The 25,300-nt window shown below is 38.6% G+C and overlaps 1 protein-coding gene across 1 annotated transcript in view; it reads right to left on the bottom strand.

The window, feature by feature from the left end:
- SUCLG2 (succinate-CoA ligase GDP-forming subunit beta) overlaps positions 1-25,300 on the bottom strand; it is a 257,629-nt gene that overhangs the window by 188,086 nt on the left and 44,243 nt on the right. Inside the window, exon 2 of the mRNA XM_040628584.1 lies at positions 16,160-16,301. Within this exon, the coding sequence (XP_040484518.1) occupies positions 16,160-16,301 (142 nt within the window). The remainder of the gene's footprint in view (positions 1-16,159; positions 16,302-25,300) is intronic.

The following is a 25,300-nucleotide window of genomic DNA, read 5'->3' as shown; positions in this document are numbered from 1 at the left end:
GGAGGTTCCACAAAAATGTAAAAGTAGAACTATCATTGATCCAGCAATTCCACTTCTGGATAATTACATAAAGGAAATGAAAACACTAACTTGAAATGAAAACACTAACTTGAAAAGGTATCTGTGCCCCCACATTTACTGCAGCATTATTTACAACAGCCAAAATAGGAAAACAATGTGTCTGTCATGGATGAATAAAGAAGACATACATACATACACACACACACACACACACACACACACACACACACACACGAACACTATTCAGCCGTAACATAAAACGAAATGCTGCCATTTGCAATAAAATGGATGGACTTTAAAGGTATTATGCTAAGTGAAATATGTCAAGACAGAGAAAGACAAATACTGTACAATCTCACTTATGTGTGGAATCTAAAAAACAACAAAACAAAGAACCTGTGGAAACAGAGAACAGACTGGTGGTTGTCAGAGGCAAAGGGTGCGAGGTAGGTAAAATGGGTGAAGGGAGTCAAAACTTACAAATTTCGAATTATCAAATAAATAAGTCATGCAGATACAATGTGTAGTATGGTCACTATAGTTAATGATACGGTACTGTGTATCTGAAAGTTGGTAGGAAAGTTGATCTTAGAAGTTCTCCTCATAAGAACACACACAAAAAATTTCTAATTATGTGTTGGTGATGGATGCTACCCAGATTTAATTTGGTGTTCATATCCCAATATATACACATATTGAATCATTATGTGAAACTAATAAAATGTCGTATGCCCACTATATCTCAATTCAAATATATAAATATATATGATGACAACATCTACCCATGTTTCTTATGAGCCAGACACTGTAATAAGACCTAGGTCACTCTCTCCATCAAACCCATAGGTAGATACTATTGACATCCCATAGTTTATAGATGAGGAAATGGACCCCTACAGAACTTACAATGCAGCTAGTAAGGGGATAGAGCAAGGCTTGAAACCAACGTTGTCTCCTCCACAGTCCACCTACTTAAATACCACCACATGCCTCCAAGAAGATATCACTGAGAGGTGATGGTTAAACTGGACCAAGATGGATAGGTGTTAATTATAATAATGATCCCAGCTGTCCATTAGAGAGACTGTGCTAAACTTTACACATACATGACTTCATTTCACTTTCTTTCTCTCTTTTCTAAAATTTTATTTATTTATTTACTTGAGAGAGACCAAGAGAGCATACAAGCAGGGAGAGGGGTAGAGGGAGAAGGAGCCCTAACTGTGGAGTCTGACTCAGGGCTCGATCTCACAACCATGAGATCATGACCTGAACCAAAATCAAGAGCTGGACGCTCAGCTGACTAAACCACCCAGGTGCCCCTTCATTTCACTTTCATAGCTACTCTAGGAAGCAAGTTTTATTACTAAACCCATTTTACAAATGGGGAAACTGAGGATTCTAGAGGTTAAGTCACTTGCCTCGAGCCACACAGCTAGCATGGGGCAAGCTCAGGATGTGAACTTAACACCAACTCCAGAGTGATCTCCACTGGGTTAGAAGGCACTCTGTGCAGGAAAGAACATGGACAAAGGGAGGAAAAAAAGATGATGTGTCCCCACAACAGAAAACAAGCACAAAGCAGGGAAGTGAAGAAAAGACAGACTATGTCAAACACAAGTGGCTATGTGAGTTTCACCTGAATCCACTGAACTGGGAAGTGTAGTAAGGAATTCTGGGCAAGAGGAAAGGCATGAAGGGATCTAGATTTTCTCATGTTTATCACGCTCATGTGTAGGTTATTTATAAAGAAAATATATATTTATGTGAAGCTGTTTTTCAGTGCTACATCTAGCACCTGAAGACTGGGAACAGTTTGAGTTTTGCATATCAAATACTTTCAGCACTGTTATTTTCCCCCTGTTATCCACATCCCATCTGCTTCTTTCTCCCCATACTGAAGTGACTGGTATATTCACTCAAATAAAAGCCTGAAGACAAAAAATATTCTAATACTTGGCCCACATTTAATTTGAGAGAACAACAGACTCAACAAATCCCTTAGCTTGTTCCATATCGAATGAAAGTAAAAAAAAAAAAAAAATACATAATTGACGTAGCTTGTTGCTCATCTGGTTTTCATCCTAAGGTAGATCAAGCAATACCTTTTTTTTAAACTTTCTCAATTCATTTCCTGACTTTTTTGTAAGTAACCTAGAAAATTCAAGTGGAGCCTTAGTACTATTTATGAACATCTGTTAAACATTGCCAACTCCTGTAACAACCACCTTAGGGAATAGCCTAGCATCTTAAAAGCATAATTCCTTAGGTAATATTTATTCTGTTGCAATGTAAAAAAAGAATGGTTTTCATTTTCTTTCAAAATTATACAACTTTTGATCTCATGTATACCACCATCTCCCATCAACCAACAGCACAGGACTAATACATTCATTATCAAATCATTTGACGAGCTGTACACTAAATATAGTTTAACACTTGGGTATTATTGCAAAATCACTGAGCATTTTTATTTTTTATCCGCTGTTGATGTTTTTAATAACTGTTATTATATTCCTTTTATTATACCTCAGAACATGTGCTCAGTTCGGACCAAAAATGAAGGAAGAAAAGAAGACAGGGAAATTGGTGAGTGCCTCATTTGTATAAGGCATGTGCTGCATTTGCATGTTTTTTATCTGAATCATTCCTTGAAGTGTGTGTTCTTATCCTCAAGTTTACGGTCAAGTCAGTTATGGCTGAAGTAATCAAAACAGAGGTGGGGGGAGAGGTCTGTTCTGACTTCACAGTCCACACTCTGCCTAAGCCAGGAAGCAGAGGGTCAATTTTCCTCCAAATTCTAAATGCTACAGAGACTGCTACGTGATCACCAAATCCACTTCCCCCTCTTCCTAAGTGTGCCTTGAGACTACCTTCCAGCCTCTCTTGCCTTTCATTGCGATGACCTGAGGAGCTGCCGCCAATAGAATGCGAGCTGTAGCGATGTGGTCCATGCAAAATTCCTATATGGAATCCGTCATGCTCTTTTCACCTGATAAGTGGCTGTAATGATCACAATCGCCAGATCATGTCTGGGAACCAAGTGCTGAAGAGAGCAGAGTGGAATGATAGGAGGCTCGATCTGTGAGTCGGCACTTAGAAGCAAACCAAGACGATGTTGGACTCCTACACAATTAAGAAATAACCTCTTTATTGTATTAAGCTACTGGGAATTAGGCAGTTTATGGGTTACAGGAGCTAGCATCACCTAACATGTCGAAACAGGAAAAAAAAAATTATCTAAGTCGCAATAAGAAATAACACAACCAATCCAGGAATTACCATCCGACCACAGTGTTTTTGGAAAAAGAAACTTAATATTTGGTTAATGTTCATGTTATAATGTAAAATTTTTAAAGTAGAATTATAAAACTGTATGCACTGTATTTTCCCAAATTTAAAAACAAACACTGTCTCTCAATTATGTTTATGTGCATATGTACACAGGAATTAATGTTGCTGGCTGAACGAATGAATGCATAAGAAAAATGGAGGGAAATATGTTAATATTAAGGCAGGTTCCCTCTGGATAATAGGGTGTGAGGAGGTTTTTACATCTTTGTAATTCGCTGTATTTTTTTAAATCAAGATAATTGAGCACATTATTTTTATAATCAGAAGAGATTTGTCTGTTTACATATAAGATTTCATTAAAAAGGCCACTGTATCCAGACAGACAAATAATACGGAGCTAGTTCCTATGCCCACTTAGCCCAGGCAAAGCTGTTCTATACTTACAACCCTATAAACCACCCTCTGGACATTCAGAGCTACCAAGCTGTATATTGGGTGAGTGAAAGACCCCAGGGAACAATAATTCATAGGAAAATCCTGGAAAATGAGACTATGTGGCAACATAACTTCTTTGTTCATTCACAATGAGGTAGCTCTAAAAAACAAGTTAGTAAATAACTCCATTAATGACACACCGAGAAAACAGAAAGTGAAATTATGTCAGTTACCGTGAATACACAATCATGGGCATGTGGAGATCTGATGCTATTCAGAACCGGTCCCTAAAGGAAAACCTTTCCCTCTGGTTTAAATGATTACATAAGATCATACTTACTGAAGGCTCACCATGCTGCCAGGCACATGGCAAGACAGCAAAGGTTGCCACCACTATTATTTTTATTGATTAAAAAGTGAGGAGAATAATTTATCCTTGTTTTACTATACTGCTAAAATTCAAGTTGAGGCATGGACTTTCAAAGTGCCACTCTATTGGTTTCTCAGGAAACTACATATGCACTTCCATAAAGCCTACGTGCCCACAACCTGTCTTCTTTGCCCTGCACTCTATTGGTCTCCTGCTGCTTCTACCCAGTGAAAACCACAGGAGAATTAGGAAAAAGATGCTCTAGCACAGAGAAATTCTAAGGAGATGACCAGAGAAGAACATTTATATTTGCAGACTCAGGAAAAAGAGAAAGGACCATTTTATCAAATGGGGGATCTCTTTGGAAAAATATGTACAGTAGGAAATAATACTAAAAACTACAAATTGTTGAATGGGTTCCTCTTCATGAAGACAGTTAAGGAAAGCCTTTAATGTCAATTAAGGTGTTTCTTTAAGGATCATTTATAAGTTAACATGATCATGAGCAAGTGAAAATTTTCTGAGTAACATTAATATTTATTGAGCATTATTGACCACTTTTTGTCTGGATGAGTTAGAGTTCCTAGCAGAAAGCAACAAAAATTAGCTGAAATAAGCATGAAGTAAACTGCAGAAAAGATATTGGGGAGGTGCAGCAAGGAAGGGGAGATCAGTCTCAGAAAATAGGAAGGCATCAAAGGGGTCTAGCAGGAGCCAGGAACACAGTCACATCTCACCACAGGAAGCACCTGTCTCACGAGGACACCACCATTACTCCTAGAAAGCAGACACTGCTTCAACCTCTGATGGACAACACTTGCCATGACTCTTCCTTTTTTGCATTCCTGATTCCAGATTCAAAACAATGGACAGCTGATATGAAGGTAAAATGAAGATTTACCACATAGAAATCAATGTTATTCTCACCTGTCCTTATAAAACAATCATGACCACTGGCTCAGCACAAAGGATGTGAGATCTTTTTGAAAGATCCTAAACATATAATGTGATATGACAAAGCCACAAAATCAAGGTTTGCCATGTATTTAATTGCCTATAGGATTAGGGGTACATGTCAATCAGTAGTCAATGGGCAGCAGTTTCCTTTTCATATAAAATACAATTCCTTAATGCTGTAAGTAATTCACCAGGCTTTAGGATGTGATTATATAAAACTCAAAGAGTAAGTTATCATATTGACAAATAGAAATATGTTGTAGCTGAAAGCAATCCAAAGCTAGCCAAGTTCAATAAAAGCTCCTTATCTCCATTTTAGGATACATGTCATTAGCTCTGAGAAGATTAATTTTTCCATTCATATTTCAATCTCTTTCCTGGCAAAAAATAAAACTGTGAGTTTTTGAATTACAATCTTCTTGCTTAATCAAATGTTGAGAGTCTCATATAACATGATTGGAATAATTAATAAATTATGCAGACTGCTAAAACTAAAAGGTAGTAGTCCTAGGTAAGTTTCATTTATACTTATACGCATTTACTCCATTAAGACAGACTTTCAAGTTACATGACAAGACACATTCTTTCATTCATCTCTAAAGAGAACTGAAATGCAATGTAAAGATTAGTTATGTATACAGTAGGTATTCCATAATTATCTATTGATTGTATACATTAAATTTAATCCATAGAGGAAAGAGTAATTAATAAACCTTCTGAGAAAATTGTATGCAAGGGATACAATGCCCTCCTTAAAGCCTGATTACAAAAGGTAGTTCATACAAACTGCCGGAGAAATGAATATTATCCACATATTAAAAACTTAATTCACCAAACCAGATTTACTCTCTCAATCAGAAATAAGTCTATTTTCTATGCAAGAAAATGAGGCTCTCACTCAATATCTTATCATTATGAATTGTGTTTCACAAAAAGGTTTACATTACCCATTTCAAACAAATGCTCAAATGAACAAGCTTTCCATAACTATATGGCAAAACATTCTATCGCCCAAAAAGATACAACAAAATGAATCATTAAGAAAATATCTGCAGATTACACAGTTTCTATAAATTGTGCCTTAGAACCTACCACATCTAGTTTTAATTCAATCTTCTAATTTTATTAATATGCATTTTCCATCTTCAACATGCTGACTCACACATAAAAATCTCCCAAGAATATCATCATTAAGTTAGCAAAGAGGAAAAATGCTTGGGGAGGAGATTAAATCTAATCTGGCTGGGTAGAAATCCTATCTTTGTCATTTATTAGCTGTACAACTTTGGCAAGTTTTTAACCTTACCCGTACCTGTTTCCTTGCTTAGCAAAATAACAACACTACACTAACAATGGCAACATTTAAGGAAGGAAGTGAAGATGGTTTCGCAGCAGGAGATTCCTAGGCTCATGCTGATCCACAAATACAACTAGATAATTATTATATCATCCTAAATACCCCAAGAACCTATCTGAGGACTGGCAGAACAAACTCCACAACTAAGGGTAGAAGGCAGGCCACATCGAGGAGAGTAGGAAATGCAGAGACACTCCTTGGAAGAGAAATAGATTGTGTGGTGGAGGGGGAGCCACAGTTGCAGAGAGGGGCAAGAAATAGACTAGCACACAGGGGAACACAGGGGGAAGGCGAATCCCAAGGGCAATAAGCTTGGAGGGCAAGAGAGCCCAAATTTCACGGGTGCTTGCCACCAGTGGGGTTTGAAGCCTGGGAATTTTGAAGGTCAGCATGCTTGGCTCTGGGAGAGCTCAGAGGACATTGGGGCTGCTCTTGGAGAAAAGGCAGGGTAAACAGCCCAGAGACATACAGCATAGGAACAGCAATCTGAAGAGCACCTGGGGCAGAGAGTGGGGAGGTTAATTCCTCATCTCAAGGCATGTCCCAGAGGGGCAGCATCTCTGGAGAGATCCCTCTGGGAACAGAGGAGGGAGATGCCATCTCCTTCCCCCACCCCTCAGCATTAGCACATGGCCACCTGTGGGAACCAGCACAGCATAGACACTCACTACCAAACTTGCCTGCACCAAGCCCTGACCATGCTCCCCAGCCCTCAGCCCTGAATCCTGGCAGAACCACCCTTCTTGGTCTGCCCTTCCCAATGCAACAGGCACCCCCCCCCCCCAAGAAGACTGGCCCAAACTCCTGCCCACAATGCATCTCCCAACCTTGGATGTTTGCAGAGCCTTGATCTGGTGGCAGCAGCAACAGGTCTCATTTCACAAGAGGACCACAGCACATCTTGTTAAAACTCACCACATTCAGGCCAAGGACCAAACACTGCCCACAACAGGCAAAAAGAGCCTCTGCAGACAATTGGACTAGAGGATAAAGTGGCCAGAACAAAACAGCAGAGCACAAACAGCACACATTGGAGATACTCCCAGAAGCACCCGACCCTCGGGAACAGGGGACACCACAAGGCAGGGCACCATAGGATCTCATCTTCAAAAGGCCATTACCCTCAAGAACAGGTGATGTAGCTGACTTTCCTAACACAGTGAAAGAGCTACAGAGACTTAGAGGAAATGAGAAGACAGAGAAATTTATCCCAAAAGAAAGAACAGGATAAGACCATACCTAGAGACCTAAGCAAAACAGATATAAGTAACAGGCCTGATAAAGAATTTAAAGTAGTGATCTCAAGTATACTCCCCAGACTTGAGAAAAGAGTGGTAGACATAAATGAGACCTTTAACACAGAGATAAGCAGAAATAAAGGGTACAAAAAGTGAAATGAGAAACACACTTGATGGAGTGAACAGTAGGATGGAAGAAGCAGAGGAACAAATTAGTGACCTAAAAGAGCAATGGAAAGTGATCAAGCTGAACAAAAGAGAGAAAAAAGAATTATGCAAGACAAGAACAGACTTAGGGAACTCAGTGACACCATTAAACATAATAACATTTGTATTATAGGAGTCCCAAAGAAGAAAGAGAAAATGGGGCAGAAAATGTACCTGAAGAAATAACAGCTGAAAACTTCCCTAATCTGGGAAAGGAAACAGATACATAGATCCAGGAGGCACAGAGAACTCCCATTAAAATCAACAAAAGCAGATCCACGCTAGGACGTATTATAATTAAACTGGCAAAATATACCAATAAAGGAAAAATTTTAAAAGCAGCGAGACAAAAGAAGATAGTAACTTACAAGGGAAAACCCATAAGGCTGGCAGGAATTTTTCAAGCAAAAACTTTCTAAGCTAGAAGGGAGTGGCATGATACATTCAAAGCGCTGAAAGGGAAAAAACTGCAACCAAGAATATCCAGTAAGGCTATCATTCAGAATAGGAGAAGAGATAAAGAGTTTACCAGACAAACAAAAATTAAAGGAATTCATGACCACTAAACCAGCCCTACAAGAAATATTAGAGAGGGTTATTTGAATGGAAAGGAGAGACTAGAAGTGACAGTACAAAGATAGGAAACACAAAAGCAGTAAAAATGAATATTTCCGTGATGAATCAGTCAAGGAACTCACAAAATAAAGGGATATAAAATATGACACCAGATACCTAAGACATGGGGAAGAGAGGAGTAAAGCATGGGTTCACACTTAAACAACCATCAACTTAATCTAGACTGCTATATGCAGAAGAGGTTACCTACAGACCTAATGGTAACCATATGTCAAAAATCACTGATAAATACGCAAAGAATAAAGAGAAAGAAATTCACATATATCAGTAAAGAAAATCAGCAAGACATGAAAGAGAGAAAAACACAAAAGAATCAGAGAAAATCTTCAGAAACAACCACCAAATAATAAAATGACATAAAAAATACCTACCACTAATTACTTTGAATGTAAATGGACTAAAAACTCGATCAAAAGACAGAGGGTGAGAGAATGGTTTAAAAAAACAAGACTTGTCTACATGCTGTTTAAAAGAGACTCATCTTAGACCTAAAGAGACTTGAATATTGAAAGTGAGGAGAAGGAGAAACATCTATCATACAAATGGATGTCAAAAGAAAGCCAGAGTAGCAATACTTTTATTGGACAAAACAGACTTTAAAACAAAGACTTTAACAAGAGATAAAGAAGGACACTAGATAAAAATAAGGGGAAAATCCAACAAGAAGATATAACAATTGTGAATATTTACGCACCCAACACAGGAGCACCCAAATACATAAGACAGTTAATAAAAACATAAAGGAACTAATTGATAATAACTCAATAATAGTAGGGGACTTTAACATCTTATGTACATCAATGGACAGATCATCCAAAGAGAAAAATCAATAAGGAAACAATGGCTTTGAATGAAACACTGGAATGGATGGATTTAACAGATATATTCAGAACATTTCATCTTAAAATAGCAGAATACACATTCTTTTCAAGTGCACATGGGACATTCTCCAGTAGAGATCACATATTAGTTCACAAAACAAGCCTCAACAAATTCAAGAAGAATGAAGTCATACCATGCATCTTTTCTGACCACAATGGTATGAAACTAGAGGTTAACTACAAGAAAAAATCTGGAAAGATCACAAATACATGGAGGTTAAATAACATGCTACTAAATAATGAATGGATCAACCAGGAAATTTAAAAAAATTTAAAAAGTGCATGGAAACAAATGAAAATGAAAACACAATGGTCCCAAAACATTTAGGATGCAGCAAAAGCTGTTCTAAGAAAGAAGTTTATAGCAATACAGGCCTACCTCGAAAAGTAAGGAAAATCTCAAATAAACAACCTAAACTTATACCTTAAAGGAGCTAGGAAAAGAACAACAAACAAAACCCAAAACCAGCAGAAGGAAGGAAATAAATGATATAGAAACTAAAAAAATAATAGATCAATGAAACCAGGAGCTAGTTCTTTGAAAAGATTAACAAAATTAATAAACCTCTAGACAGATTCATCAAAAACACCAAAAGAGAAAGAACTCAAACAAAACCACAAATGAAAGAGAAAAAATAACAACCAACCATAGAAATACAAAGGATTATAAGGGAATATTATGAAAAATTACATGCCAACAAACTGGACAACCTAGAAAAAATGGATAAATTCCCAGAAACATATAACCTACTAAAAATAAAACAGGAAAACATAGAAAATTTGAATAGACTGATAACCAGCAAAGTAATTCAATCAGTAATGAAAAAAAAAAAAAAAACACAGAAATACCAACAAACAAAAGTCCAGTACCAGATGGATTTACAGGCAAATTCTACCAGTTAAAGGAAAGTTAATACGTATTCCTCTCAAACTATTCTAAAAAAATTGAAAAGGAAAGAAAATTTCAAAATTCATTCTATGAAGCCAGCATTATCCTGATACCAAAACCAGATAAAGACATCACCACAAAAGAGAACTATAGGCTAATATTCCTGATGCACATAGATGCAAAAATACTTAGTAAAACACCAGCAAACAAAATTCAACAATACATTAAAAAAATCAGTTGCCACAATCAGGTGGGATTTATTCCTGAGCTGCAAGGGTGATTCAATACTTGTAAATAAATCAACACGATACATCACATCAACAAGAGAAAGGGTAAGAACCATATGGTCATTTCAATAGGTGCAGAAAAAGCATCTGACAACATCTATTCATGATAAAAGCCCTCAACAAAGTAGGTTTAGAGGGAACATAATCCAACATAATGAAGGTCATATGTGAAAAACCCACAGCTATCATCATCATCAATAGGGGAAAACTGAGAGCTTTTCTCCTAAGGTCAGGAAGACAAGGATATCTATTCAACATAGCACTGGAAGTCCTAGCCACAGCAATCAGACAACAAAAAGAAATAAAAAACATCCAAATCAGTAAGGAAGAAGTAAAACTTCCACTATTTGCAGATGACATAAAACTATATATAGAAAACCTGAAAGACTCCACCCAAAAATTGCTAGAACTGACACACAAATTCAGTGAAGTTGCAGGACACAATATCCACGTACAGAAATTTGTTGCATTTCTACACACCAATAATGAAGCAGCAAAAAGAGAAATTAAGAAAATAATTCCATTTACAGTTGCACCAATAATAAGATACCTAGGAATAAATCTAACCAAAAAGGTCAAAGGCGTATACTCTGAAAACTATAAAACACTGATGAAAGAAATTGAAGACAACACAAAAAAATGGAAAGATATTCCATACTCATAGATTAGAATAAATATTGTTAAAATGTCTATACTAAAAAAAGCAATCCACACTTTTAATGGAATCCCTATCAAAATACCAACAACACTTTTCACAGAACTAGAACAATTCTAAAATCTGTATGAAACCACAAAAGACCCCAAATAGTAAAAGTAATCTTGAAAAAGAAAAGCAAAGCTGGAGGCATCACAATTCCAGACTTCAAGTTATATTACAAGACTACAGTGATCAAAATAGTATACTACTGGCACAAAAACAGACACACAGATTAAGAGAAGAGAATAAAAACTCAGAAATGAACCCACAGCTAGATGGCCAGTTAATCTTTGACAAAACAGGAAAGAATATCCAATGGAAAAAGGCAGTCTCTTCAACAAATGGTGTTGAGAAAACTGGACAGCAACATGCAAAAGAATGAAACTGGACTACTCTCTTACACCATACACAAAAATAAATCAAAATGGATTAAAAAGCTAAATGTGAAACCTAAAACCATAAAAATCCTAGAAGAGAACACAGGCAGCAACTTCTCTGACACTGGCTGTAGCTACTTCTAGATATATCCTCTGAGGCAAGGGAAACACAAAAGCAAAAATAAACCATTGGAACTACATCAAAATAAAAAGCTTCAGTGCAGTAAAGGGAAGAATCAACAAAACTAAAAAGCAACTTATGGAATGGGAGAAGATATCTGCAAATTACCTTTCCGATAAAGGGTTAGTATCCAAAATATATCAAGAACTTAAACAACTCAATACCAGAACACAAATAATCCAATTAAAAAATGGGCAGACATGAATACACATTTTTCCAAAGAAGACATACAGACCCCCAACAGACAGCCAACAGACACATGAAAAGATGCTCATCATCACTTAGTATCAAGGAAATGCAAATCAAAACCACAATAAGATATCACCTCACAATTGTGAGAATGGCTAAAATCGACAACACAAGAAACAACAGTTGTTGGTGAGGATGTGGAGAAAAAGGAACCCTTGTGCACTGTGGGTGGGAACGCAAACTGGGGCAGCTACGTGGAAAACAGTATGAAGTCTCCTCAAAAAGTTAAAAATAGAACTACCATCTGGTCCAGTAATTGCAGTACTGGGTGTTTACCCAAAGAATACAAAAATACTAATTTCAAAGGGATACATGCACTCTTGTAGCGATATTTACAATACCTAAGATATGGAAGCAGCCCAAGTGTCCCATCAATTGATGAATGGATAAAACAGATGTGGTGTGTGTGTCTGTGTGTGTGTGTGTGTGTGTGTGTGTGTGCGTGCGTGTAATGGAATATTATTCAGCCATAAAAAAGAATGAACTCTTTTGATCTGCTATGACATGAATGGAGCTAGAGAGTTATCACATTAAGCGAAATAAGTTAGAGAAAGACAAATACCATATGATCTCGCTCATTATGTGGAATTTAAGAAACAGAACAAATGAGCAAAAGGGAAAAAAAAGAGAGAGACACAAATCAAGAAGCACACTCTGAGTGGTAGAGAATAAATTAATGGTTGCCAGAGGGGAATGGGCTAAATAGGGGATGGGGATCAGGAGGGAACTTGTGATGAGCAGCAGGTGATGTGTTGAATCACTAGATCATACACCGGAAACTAATACAACACTGTATATTAACTAACACGGATTAAAATAGAAACTTAGAGGAAAAAAAAGATGATCAGGAAGAATCTCAGATGGGTAAGAGGGGGGAGATAAGAAGAGAAGATGTGGATCAACTGAGATGACAAATTCCATTTGGGCCGGGAGAGATGGAGACATTTGTAAACAGATGGCCCACAGGCAACCAGGAATGTGGGTTCAGACACAAAGAAAGAGCTTTGTGAGGAAATCCATACAGACTCCTGGAAATCATAGGCATGACTAACACCAATATTTGTTTTCAAAATATTTTTTATATATCATTGTATTTCAAAAATATCCAAGTATGAATAAAGTAGAAAGGTAAACAAATACATTTCAATCATGTACAAACTTCTGAAATTAAAAAATGAGTTCTCTTAACACATGATCCAGAAAATACTGATTCTCACATGTCTCTGATTTGTCTATGAATCTGAATCATGACAGCCATGAATCCCTTGGAATCATACACTGATAATGTTGATGATGATAGCAATAAACTCTTGTATAACACTTACCACATGTTAAGCATATTATCCTCCTCTGTAATTTTTCTCCTTTAAAATATAATTGTAGGGCAGATGTCCCATTTTCAGGGCAATCAGATACACGTGTGATCCAGCTTTACCCTTAGCCTCAAATCTATTTAGACTTGTGCTATTGGTTCTTGTCTATCTTATAGCAACAAGCAGGTCAACGCTGTGAAGTTCTGCCAGAGTCTTCTTATTTTGCTCTGTCTGGCCAATCTCAGTGGTTTTTTTATTTACAATCTACTTGTTTCATATTTAACCAACTCGACTTGGTACCATCTCTTCTTCCAATACTTTAAATATTCCCTCTGATCAAAACTGTCTATTATACAACAAAAGCCAGAGGAGACCTTCCTTCCTCCGAAACGCCTCACTGAGTAAGAGAAGGATTAGTCATTCATTCAGGAAATGAGGGGCTTGGATTAGTTCTCTAAATTCCCTTTTTGCTCTCAACAGGATCAGAGAGCCACTCCCAGGCCACATCACCTAAATGAATATCACAGGTATGCACGAGCCAGGGTACAGACACAGCTGGGTCAATCTTAATTCTTTAATCCACTTTGATTTTCTTAAAACCCCTCCTCAAGAACCAAAATGGCTTTTTGAAAAATTTATTTTCATGTTTTTAATTTTATTTTTATTTAAACTTGCTTTATTGTCTGTGTCCTTCCTTGCCTTCACTCAGGCCCCAGCATATAAATACCACCTTGTTAATTCCGGCAGAGCAAAAATTGTGTCTTACAAACACAGTCATAAATGCCCAACCACAAAGCAGTGGCTAAATAAATGCTTATAAAACAAACCAGTGACTAAGAAGCCAATTAGTTCGGTAAGTCCAAACCTCCACTGAAAGTCTGCAAGATAAGCTCTCTCTGCTGTGCTATGCCTAAGTGGGGAGGGGCTAGTAATCAGTTGGCTTCCAGAATTCCCTAAGGACCCTTGGACCTGGAATACTAGTATGTAAGCACATTTGTGGAAATAATGGGAAAAATGAAGACCAAAGACTGACTTGAACTTTACATTTCTTTGTTCTCATTACCCATTCACTAAACCACAGGAGTATAAAACAAAAATGATCCTTTTGTGTAAAAACGTTGGAATACTAACCTTTACTGAATCTATTCCCACACCGCACAGAGGAGCTCTCATCCAAGTGTAGGCTGAATTTTACCATTTTTTTTCCCCACCATGAAAACCAATTTTGATAGCTTTTAAAATGAAACCAATTTCCATTTCTTAAAACTATAAGTCACTCTCAATTTCTACATTTAGCATCTGAAAATTACAAATTAATTTCCTTCTAGAATGTAAGTTCTAAAAAGAAAGAGGGCTTTCTTATCTTCCACAGCTGTATCCACAGTGCCTAATACATGTGGCTGACAATCAATAAATATTTGTTGAAGGGAAGAACAAACATACATTTCAACTGACATAACATAGAAAGGATCTGGTATATAAGCATCTGGGGGAACTCAGTAAGGGAGATAAAGGAACAATTACTAGCTGAAGTACCTCACTGCTTACTCTTAAAAGAGCACAGAAAATTGGGAGATCGAAATATGGAGCCCTCCTCTACCTTGCACTCTCAAACTTTTGCTACTACTGCCTGGCAAGGGCAGTTAGCAGATGCTCCATTCTTTATTTCCAGTGGGAAGCAACCGCTCTCCAAGGCTGCAGGCAAAGAATACCCATGTCCATCCTTCTAGTGTCCAGATCTGTGCTGTCCAATATGGTAGCCACTAGCCCCATGTATCCATCAAGCGCCTGAATCGTGGCTAGTGTGAAATGAGATGGGCTGGAAATGTAAAATGCAAACCAGATTCCTGAAGAGGACAGAAAACAGAGGTACACTATCCTACTGATAATTGTTTTATATTAATTACATGTTGAAATGATAACAGTTTGGATATATTGGGGTAAACAAAAAATATTACTAAAATTAATTTCACCCATTTCTTTTTAGTTCTCTGAATGTGACCCAGAAAATTGTTAAATACTGATGTGGCTCATGTTATATTTCTACTGGACAGTGCTAAACCAGACTGACAGAGAGTCTGTATGCCACTAGAAGGAATACTCATGGACAAACAGCAGGATCTGACTCCTAACTTCGCAATCTATAATTAGGAAATTAGTTAGATTTTCTACCACATACCAATGTAGAGTCTCCCTTAAAGGCTCACAACAGCACCTGGGGAATAACACATTAGCCTTGATTTCTAGATAAGGAAATGGAGGCACAAAAAGGAGAAGGCACTTATACAAAGTTACAGAGCTGGTAAATGCGAGGGCAAAACCGTGACGCAAAGTCAGCCTGGCTTCCAAATGCATGTGCTTCTCCTTCTTCTCCAGTCACTCAGAGAATTTTCTCCGTGTTCTAGAGGCTTACATAAGGATGCCAACCATCTTTCCTGCCTTACCCTGCGGTGGGCTTCTCTTTGACACTCTACAGCATTCACCCTTATTTCTCCCAGACACTAACCCACAGATAAAGAGAACTAGGTGAAACGGTGGCAGAAAAATTCAGAAAAATTACCAGAGTTGACATCCCATACACTGCTATCTCGTGAAAAAAGAATCAAGTTTTCCTAATTGGGCTTTTTAGCCTTTGCAATTCAAAAGCTCTCCATCGAACCTGTCACCAGGAGTATAACCCGCTATGAAGAAATTTACCTACTGGTTCACCGCTACCTGTGAGGTCACTAATTTGGGCAAGTGTTATTTCACCTGTTGTGAATTCGCTTACTTAGTTTCTTAGCAGCCTCCAGAGCTTCCTTTGCAGTGTCTGCGACGAAGAATCTTTGAACTCTGACTCCATGGTCAGACATCAGTTTCTTGCTCTGGTATTCCTGCAGGTTCAGCCATCTTCGGGGGGTTAACTGAACTGCCTAGAGAAATTGAGAGAGAGAGGTAAGAACACTTAAAAATAACAAGAAAAATAGCAGTCAACGCATGTAGCCAGTCTTATAGGTACCCTCAAATGACAATCAGTAACACAGGTCTTTTTAAAAGGAAAAAGAAAACTATATAAATTCTTCATGCTTAATTGTTTTTCTAATCAAAAATGTTAAGGACAACTACACACACAATAAATGAATGCAGGTTTAAAGAAGTGGCGAGAACTGAATAGGGTCTATCATCTAGTTAACAAGAATGTGCCAGTGTCAGTATCCTAGTTTTGACATTGAACTAGAACTACATAAGACGTCAACATGAGGACAAGAGGGGGAAGGGTACATAGGACTGTTGCACTTCTTTTGCAGTTCCCTAAGCATCTATAAGTATTTAAGAATAAAAGGTTATTTTTAAAAATGTTAAGATCTCTATTATATACGATATGTCTCCCCCAATTCCCACTCCAAATAAAGCTCACAGCATTATTTTAATAACTGTGTGCACACTGCTAATCACTGTAAGGTATCTCAGAAATTCTTTTTAACACTTTGAGGTTCAATGGGCCACTGATTAATCCACTTCTTTACCATAGTTTTTAATGGAAGCTAGGCACAATCATTATGTGTTTAATGATATTATCTCTTTCACACACCAAATTTAAGGATTGTCACCTGAAACAATCATCATTAATTAAACTACTTCCTAAAAATTGCAACTTGTGTATAAAAGTAACTTTGCTTAAGCATCATGTAGAAGTGGTTTTCCAATATGTACTATCAGTTTTTAATCTGTGCTGAAAGAAAGTAGTCAAAAAGCAGAATAACATTAATAAATAAATTCTTCTCATTTTATCCAGTAAGATCAAAAGCATTTCTGATCAAATCTATAGACCCCAAAAATGAATATACCTAGTTTAAGCTCATGTCCAACCATGAGTCATGATGCAAAAACAAACAAACCAACAGAACAAAACAAAACAAAACTAAACCCACTACTCACAGTAGGTAAGATAACAACACTATTAATGCACAAACCAAAAACTCAGTCACACAACTGGATCACAAGACTGGTGGAAGAAAATCACCTGACACATTTCCTAGTGGCTTCTGTCAATGGCCTTCGTAGATGGCCAAGACAATACCACACGGGCCATTAACAGGTCCACAGGGCTTTACAACATGGGATCATTAGGTTTCAGGACCTCAAATGTGTCCTTAAAATGGCACTTTCTTCTGGAAATCTCCAAGCTACAATACACTCATGGATCTCTTCTGGACAAGGGACATTCCAAGAAGGCTCCAGAACCTAACAACTAAACTGGGTTTTACTCAAGGACAGTGTGTGTCTTCAGCTTCTTTGTATTTTTAAGAAGAATGTGATGGTGCTTGGCATACGGAAAATACTCAAGAAATATTAGATGGCCAAATGAATAAGACCTGCCTTTTGTCCTTTTGTTCCCAACTACAGGTAATTTTTCATTTCCAGAAAGTGACTTTCTCTAAAAATAGAAAAGTAAAAGTTCTTCGGACCTTAAAAAAATAATAATAATAATTTACACACACTCGTAAAAAATTCAAAATGTTGAAGCTGTCTACACTTCTTCAGAAATAAATAATACTGGAGTCAAAATAAATTATAGACAAGTTATGCTAACATTATATACTATATGATTAACTGTTTATGATTTGTTAATCTTCTGAATTTTTAAGTCTTGATGAAACATTAGTAATTTGAAAAACACAAAATTTCACACATAACATACTTATTGACTTAAGAGTCTTAATAACACATCATATAACGTACCAAGAAAATTCAAGTTTAAGGCATTTAGTGAAAGCTTCCTAATGAAAGAAAAGATTAAGCATTAGATATATACTAGATTCTGCAACCACTTTTAAAAAGCAGATGGGGAAGGATCAATAGATTAAGTCTATGTTGACACATCAACTTAAAGCCATTAACAGAAGAAAAAAGAACTACAGTTTGAAAAGAGCATGTGGGAGACTAAAAACAGCCACTAAAAACAGTGTGGTCTGGTCAATTCCTTTTCATTAGAACACTCACCATATTAATTTTGGATATGTTAATGCAATCTGCTGCAAACTAATTGCAATTGATCCAGAGACCAGCTTCACAGACATATAATACATATTGACTGTTTCTGCACTGACTCAGATGAAAGCCTGCTTAAAGTCTGTTGCTCTTAAATTGAAAACCAACACAGTGAACATAGTTCCAAGGCACTGCAGATACCCAAGCTATCACTCGACAAAGTGATCATCCTACAGAATAACCGTCTACCTTTGTCAAACCTAAGCTCAGAAGAGTAGGGTCCCTGGCTGGGTCTAAAACTTCATCAATTGAACTACATTTGCTAAGAATCTGTCGTACATCCAGAAAGGAAAAGGTTAAGTCTACCTCTGCATTTTCAGGGGGAAGAAAAAAAGGAGAGAAATTTACTAAGTAAGTGGATGGTTTCCAGTGGTGGCTGGAAATGTAATCAACTGCTGAATCATAAAAACAGTAAGAAGAATAGTTTCCTCTCCCATTATGGAGCATCGGCCATGTGCTAGGCATTCCACTAAGCACTCATGTTGTCTAATAGTCAAAACCACTGTGAAGAGTGAAGTATTATTACTTCACTGTCATTAATGTAAACCAATCAGTACTACTAATCTTCCTCCTTCCAGATACTCCTTTGACTTAGATGAAGTTAGATGCAGCTGCGTAACTAGTTCTGGTCAATAAATTATGTATATATATGGTGTGTAACTCATCTGGACCAACATTTGATTACCAACCCTTCTCCCCCTAAGTTCTCTCTCTCTCGACACGGGGAATGGGAATATTAACGTTGGCAGCTAATCTATCACTTAGGGGTCACAGTAAGACAGACATACTCCCAGGTCACTCACAATGAATGTGTAATGAAAAATGAGCCTTTGTGGATTTCCAGCCACCAAGATTCTGGAGAATACTTGTTACTGTGGCTGAACCTAGCCTCTCTGTAGTATCCTGACTAATAAAACCATCTTATAAATCAGGAAACCCAGGCTGAGGTTTAAGTCACTAGCCAAAGATCACAGCTGTCAAGCAGCACAACTTCTCTAATACACACTATTGATCCACTGAGTCATACTGTTGGTTCCCTGTGTTTATATTCTGTTCCCACATTCCCAGAGGCCCCTTGATGATAAAGACGGAGACCAGGAGAGTGAAATTGTGCTCTTCTCAAAAGGCTAAAAGGCTTCCAGGAATGGAATTCTCACGAAATGCTGGCACAGTGCTTCTTAGGAAAAATGTAACTGCTTCAGGCTTTGGGAGGGAGGTAGGGAGGTAGAGATGTGAGTAGAGGCTGTCCTAAGACACCAGAATGGTAGAGGCAGTTTATTTGAACTCCTAGGAAGAGCTACCTGTTAAAACGCTAGACTAGTATCTTCCCGGGAAATTCATGTACTCCAGAATGTGAGCAATGGAAAGGAATTTAAGGACCATTTGACCCAGTACCTTTCAATACTTTCTGACAGTTATTTGCCCGTTTGCCTTCAGGTCAATCCCTAAGCTCTTTGCCAACTGTCTTCTGCCTAAATTTGAGACCCCATTCAGAGATGAATAGTGAGAAGAAGACTTCAGGCTTTGTCTTCCTCTTTCTGAGTCAGACTTCAGGTCCCCCCCCAGAAAGCCCTTCCTTCATAATTCCAGCTCCCATTGTCTGCCCCGCCATGACTCCTGCACCCATCAACTGGCCCCAGACTCTGATAACACTACCTCCTTCCACCCCTTAGGCTCGTAGAGGATTCCTGCTGTTGCCAATCTCTGGGTTGCCTTCCCAGCCCCTCTTTGCCTGCCAAGAGTTCTGACATCTTTGTCAGTAACTGTCTCCCCCTGTTAAATCTATTAAACAACCTGGTGCCCCAGAGCCTGAAGGTGCCCCTTCAAGGCACGGGAATGGAAAGACGATGGCAGTGGCCCACTTATGAAGGTGACTTTGGGACCCTACTCTGAGGCAGTTTCTCAGGCAATCACGTTTCATATACTGGGGTTCCAAAGTATAGAAGGACTAGTGGGGTCCAACCTCCTCATTTTACAGTCAGGAAACCTGAGGCCTAAAGATGGGAAGTAAACTGCCTAGGGATCCTCTAATGAGACACAGGCAGGAGGACAACTAGACTAATCCCCATTTTCTGTCCTTCCTTCATACAGATTTTGGTACGTGACTGTATTAGGAAGAGCATCATGCTCTCAAAACAGCTGGGGTGGGTGGGCATCTGGGGTGAGTTCCATCTGGACTTTCATGCTGACCTTTCCATGGCTCCCTTCCCTTCCATGTTTCTTTTCCAGAGCAAGCATTTCCAAGCTTGGAAGGGAAGTGGGAAATACAACTTAAAAGAAAAGCACGGCATAAAGATTTAAGGGCCTATGGGAACAAGGGAGCAGAGGCAGAAGAAAAAGAATGAAAAATGAGGGGAAAGACAAAGAGAACCAAGAGATAAAAAGACAATGACTAAGCAGGCAAAAATTCACAAGAAAACTCAAAGCACAAAATTAGACAGCTACATAGAAAAAAAATGACACGACCGAGAAATCATCCTTCGCCCCATGGTTTTAAAATTAGAGGTGTAGAGACTACTGAAATAGCAGCACAGGAGGAGAAAAATCAATAAAGGGAGTAGAGAAAATGTCACTGAGCTGGGTGCCCCCCAAAGGGAGGCTCGGTGAGCCACATCTGCCCACTGGCTCTCAGCGCCCCCTCGGTCTTTCTGCATGCAGCCTGACGCTCCCCAACAATGCTTCACTCAGGAAAGGAGCAGAGGCGGGTCTTAGGAAGAGCTGAAGACCCACTAGGAATCAGTTAAATAGAAATGAAAACAAAAACGAAGGTTTCATGATGTCACTGGTGAAGGTATGGGGAAATGCACCGCCCCGCACACTATCCATGCATAGAGAACACCAGCGCGACCATCTTCAAAACCAATCTGACAGCGTTGATGAAAACGACAACAACCACATCCTCTGAACTGGAACGTCTCCTTTTGGGTGCTTAACCTAGGGGAAAATGTGCTAGGGATATGTACCGCGATCATGTGTATAGTGTTGTGTATAATAAAGGATAAAGTTGGGAGGTGATCCAAATGCCTACCAAATAGGAAATGGGCTGAATAAACCACAGTATATTTTAACAATATGAAGCATTCAAAATATCTGTGGCAACACAATAGCACCCAGTATGTGTTCTCCTACATCCTCAGTTATTTTGTAGGTTGGGTGCCAAAATTTTTAAGCAACCATGTACAGCCCTCCAGGACCCTTATCCTTGGCTACAAGGCCCAGGAAGCTATGTGTGGAGAGGGTAGAGTCACAGGGTTCAAGCAGCCTGGATTATTGACTTACTGTACAGACTGCTGCCTTGGCCTTGGAGTCCCCAGACCCACATTTGCATGAATGAGAAATAAACTTTTGATGTGTTTACCACTGAGATCTTGGGAATAACTTGTAATCGCCTCATTGACTAGCTTAGACTGGTAAGTATGAACGTCCTAACATTGATTGTTCTCCAAGGCACATTACTGAAAGAGAACAGCCAGTTTCTTTCAATATTTAAAGTAGAATAATATTTATATTTCCGACACACATGTCCGCACACAAGGCAACATTCTCTATCTTTTAAGGTATAAGTGTAAGTATATGTACAGGGAAAGGTCCCGATGAAGTTCACCAACTTAATGCCAGTAAACTTGAAGAGAGCACACCAGAAAGATGATAATCAAAGGGAGATTTACCCTAATCTATAATTTTTAAGACAATTCTCATAGAAAAACATTCATTTATTATTTGTGCCATGAAAATCAATCTACTTAGAAACAACATTGAGAGGAAGTAATCAAAACCTAGGCTTTAACCCAACTGCACAGCCTGGAGCATCTATTAACTTGTCTGGGAAATGAAGGGCTTACACCCTTACTTCAGTGCAGCAGAATTCTCCAAATGCGGTGTGAAACCAAGGGGGGGAGGGCAAACGCTTGCATTCTCTGTTACACAGAAAGACCACCCCTAATATAAACTCCTGCTGTGAGACAGGAACAGGCTCTTAAACCTCATTTCAAGCTCTCAATAGCAATGACGACAGTGGAATACAAACAAGGAATTAGCTGTAAACTCAGAGGAAAATATATTCCCCTCTCGTTGCAAGCATGGCAAGGAAGGCAGATGCTCAGTGGGCTGTGGCAGGCCAAAAGTTGGTATGTGTTTGTTATATTTTAGTTTTTGCCAATGTTATTCTGTATGTAAATTAGTACCCATAAATCTACCTTAGTCACGTTACCTAGGAAATAGTAGGCTTCAAATAAATGTGTTGGGGCACACGAAAAGACAGATATAACTCAATGTGTCTCAATATGGGTATCACAAAATAAAAGACCTGCCTGCTTAAAACAGGCTCTGATGAAGATGCCACTTCACTATCACCCTATATAAGAGATACAGTGGAATCCTGTTTATAAGAGGAAAATTATAACAGCAGCAATAACAATAAAAATAATGGCACTTTTCTGTTTAATCCTGGATGTGATTATATCAACTCCTCCTTCAGAAAGACAACATGCTAAAAACAGAGACAAAGAAAAGCAACATCGTGCTAGAAGCCTAAGCCTATGGAAAAGAAAAAAAATGATGTCAGATGTGGAAGAAAGTGTAGGAACCTGGGTACTGACACTTTGTTACAGTTTACTGTATGTTCAGCCTAAGTGGGAGGCCTTCATTTAGAGTCACCTTTGGAAATATAGCATCCCTTTTATCTAGAACTGGAATGTTCCTGACCCTTGTCCGTTTAGGTTACCCCCACTTTGCACAGCATAAGGAAATGAACTAACCAATTACTTAGTGCCCTGTGGCTGAGTTCATACGTTCTAGCAGGTACACAGAGAGACCGTGATCACTTACAAAATGGAAGAAACTAACAGACCCATCCTCATAGGCTGCTTTGTGGATTAAATGAGTTAATATGTGCAAATCTACTGGAATAGTGCCCAACAGATCATAAGCACTCAAAAGAATGTTCTGCTATTATTATTCAATGCAGAAATACAAAGGGGGAGAGAAAGTATAACATGGAGACACTGAACAATCCCTAAAATAAAAATAGTAGGTGATCCAATAAACGATAAAGAAATGCCCACGGTGTCCTGCTGTTCGCTTTAAATGCATCTGGGGAAGTATTTTTAAACTCTAATAGTGGAATCTCTATACTTAAATCACTCAATAGTCACAGAAAGAGAAAGGACAGCTATTTACAAAAGGAAGGGCCGGACAAAGCTTACATTCGGTAGGCAAAGGAAAATGTGCCATTTGTGCTAAGTACCTTGACTTTCTATCTCATTTGAGCCAGGGCACTCCACCTCACAGATGAGCAAATGCGAGGGTCAGAGAGATTAAGTAACTTGTCTAAGGCTACTCAGCTGGGTAAGTGATTCAGGATTTGAATCCAAGTCTAAAAAAATCCATGAGCTTTCTATTATTCTAAACGATTCTTTTTTATTTATTTATTATTATTTGGGGGGGGGGTCTGTGACTCCAAATCAATAAAAAGGACTTAGAATGACCACAGACAAAAACCATACTGCCATTCCTGACCTAAAAATACAGTGTTCCATTTAAAAGGAGGGAAGACAGAGCAGCAGACGAAGTGAGAACACCAACAGAGGTGGGGTGGTCCCCGAACACATGGTGCAGGGGAAATGTGTGGCGTCACGAGAGCAGGGGGCTAGAGAAGCAAAGTCAAGTTTCCTGATGAAGAGAAAGAAGAGCCAGGCTCTTCTTTATAAGCAATCAGACTAGGATCAGATGTGGAGCCCAAGGCCACTCCTGGCTCCTCTGGCACCGTCTCCGACAGTACCACCCTGTCTGTCTAAGGACCCCACAGTAAGGAGGGGGCAGCATCTGTTAAATAAATAACCTGTGCTGCCAGGAAAGAAATGAAAGTTCAATTTTCAGACCATCCAGAAACTGGATCATAGCACTTACGATTAGGATTAATGCTTCCTGCAGTACCCTGACAAAATCTTCTATTTTTAAACCAAATGAAATCCTAGCAAACATGGAGCAGTGCCGTGAAGTTACAGAAATTCTACTATACACTTGATGAGCATTACCTCATTTAATTCTCACAACCCCCTCCAAGGAAGAAACTGACAGAAGCCCATTTTACAGATGGGCAAAGTAAGGCTCAGAGAAGCTAAGTGTTGCCAAAATGAACAGACACTTAGAGCAGGTGTGCCTGACTCCACAGTCTGCTCTTCAGTGAAACACTAACGGTGAATGCCCCCTCCTCCCCCAAGGCCACAAAAGTGGGTCCTGAGCAAGGACAGGGGCAGGAGGAGAAACAGGAGGTGGTGCGTAGATTTCACTGCAGGAAGGTACAGAAATGTCCTGAATATGAGGCTGAAGGGAAAAATGGGAAGTTCTGAATGAGAGCAAGGTTCCTGGATGGGTTTCACTAAGTCAAAAGAATTAAGATTCTCAAAGATACAGCCTTGTTCTTTTTATCCTAGGNNNNGTTCAGCAGAAAAGCAGCATGTTTTTTTAAGGAGCAAAGAAATGTAGAACTCTTTGTAGTAAGGACAAATGCCCAAAGGAGAGTTGGTTCCATAAGTCCGTACTGCTGCTCTGCCAACAGCAGGAAAGAAGGGGAGGGAAAAATACAACCTTGATAAACATTAGCATATTAACACAACAGCAGAAACAAAATGTATAAAAGGCACTAAAAATACTGAACAGCATCATTTCAAAAATGCCTGCCCGTCCCCTAGTGGAGAGTGTGCCAGCTTGACTATGTTGCATAGGAAAATCACCTTAATTTTATCTTGTGAACAGAAGTGGGCAAGATTTATTTACATGAAGAAAGAAAACAAATTAAGGTAGAGTAAATACATACATGCATTTAACTCCTACCAGGGAAACCGGCAGAATCTGTACTTTGTTCATTCATTTGAACAGT

This window comes from Ursus maritimus, unplaced genomic scaffold (genome assembly GCF_017311325.1).
Source record: "Ursus maritimus isolate PB19 unplaced genomic scaffold, ASM1731132v1 scaffold_14, whole genome shotgun sequence".
Lineage (NCBI taxonomy): Eukaryota > Metazoa > Chordata > Mammalia > Carnivora > Ursidae > Ursus > Ursus maritimus.
The sequence above is the reverse complement of the archived record's forward strand: the minus strand, read 5'-3'. Positions and strand labels throughout refer to the sequence as shown.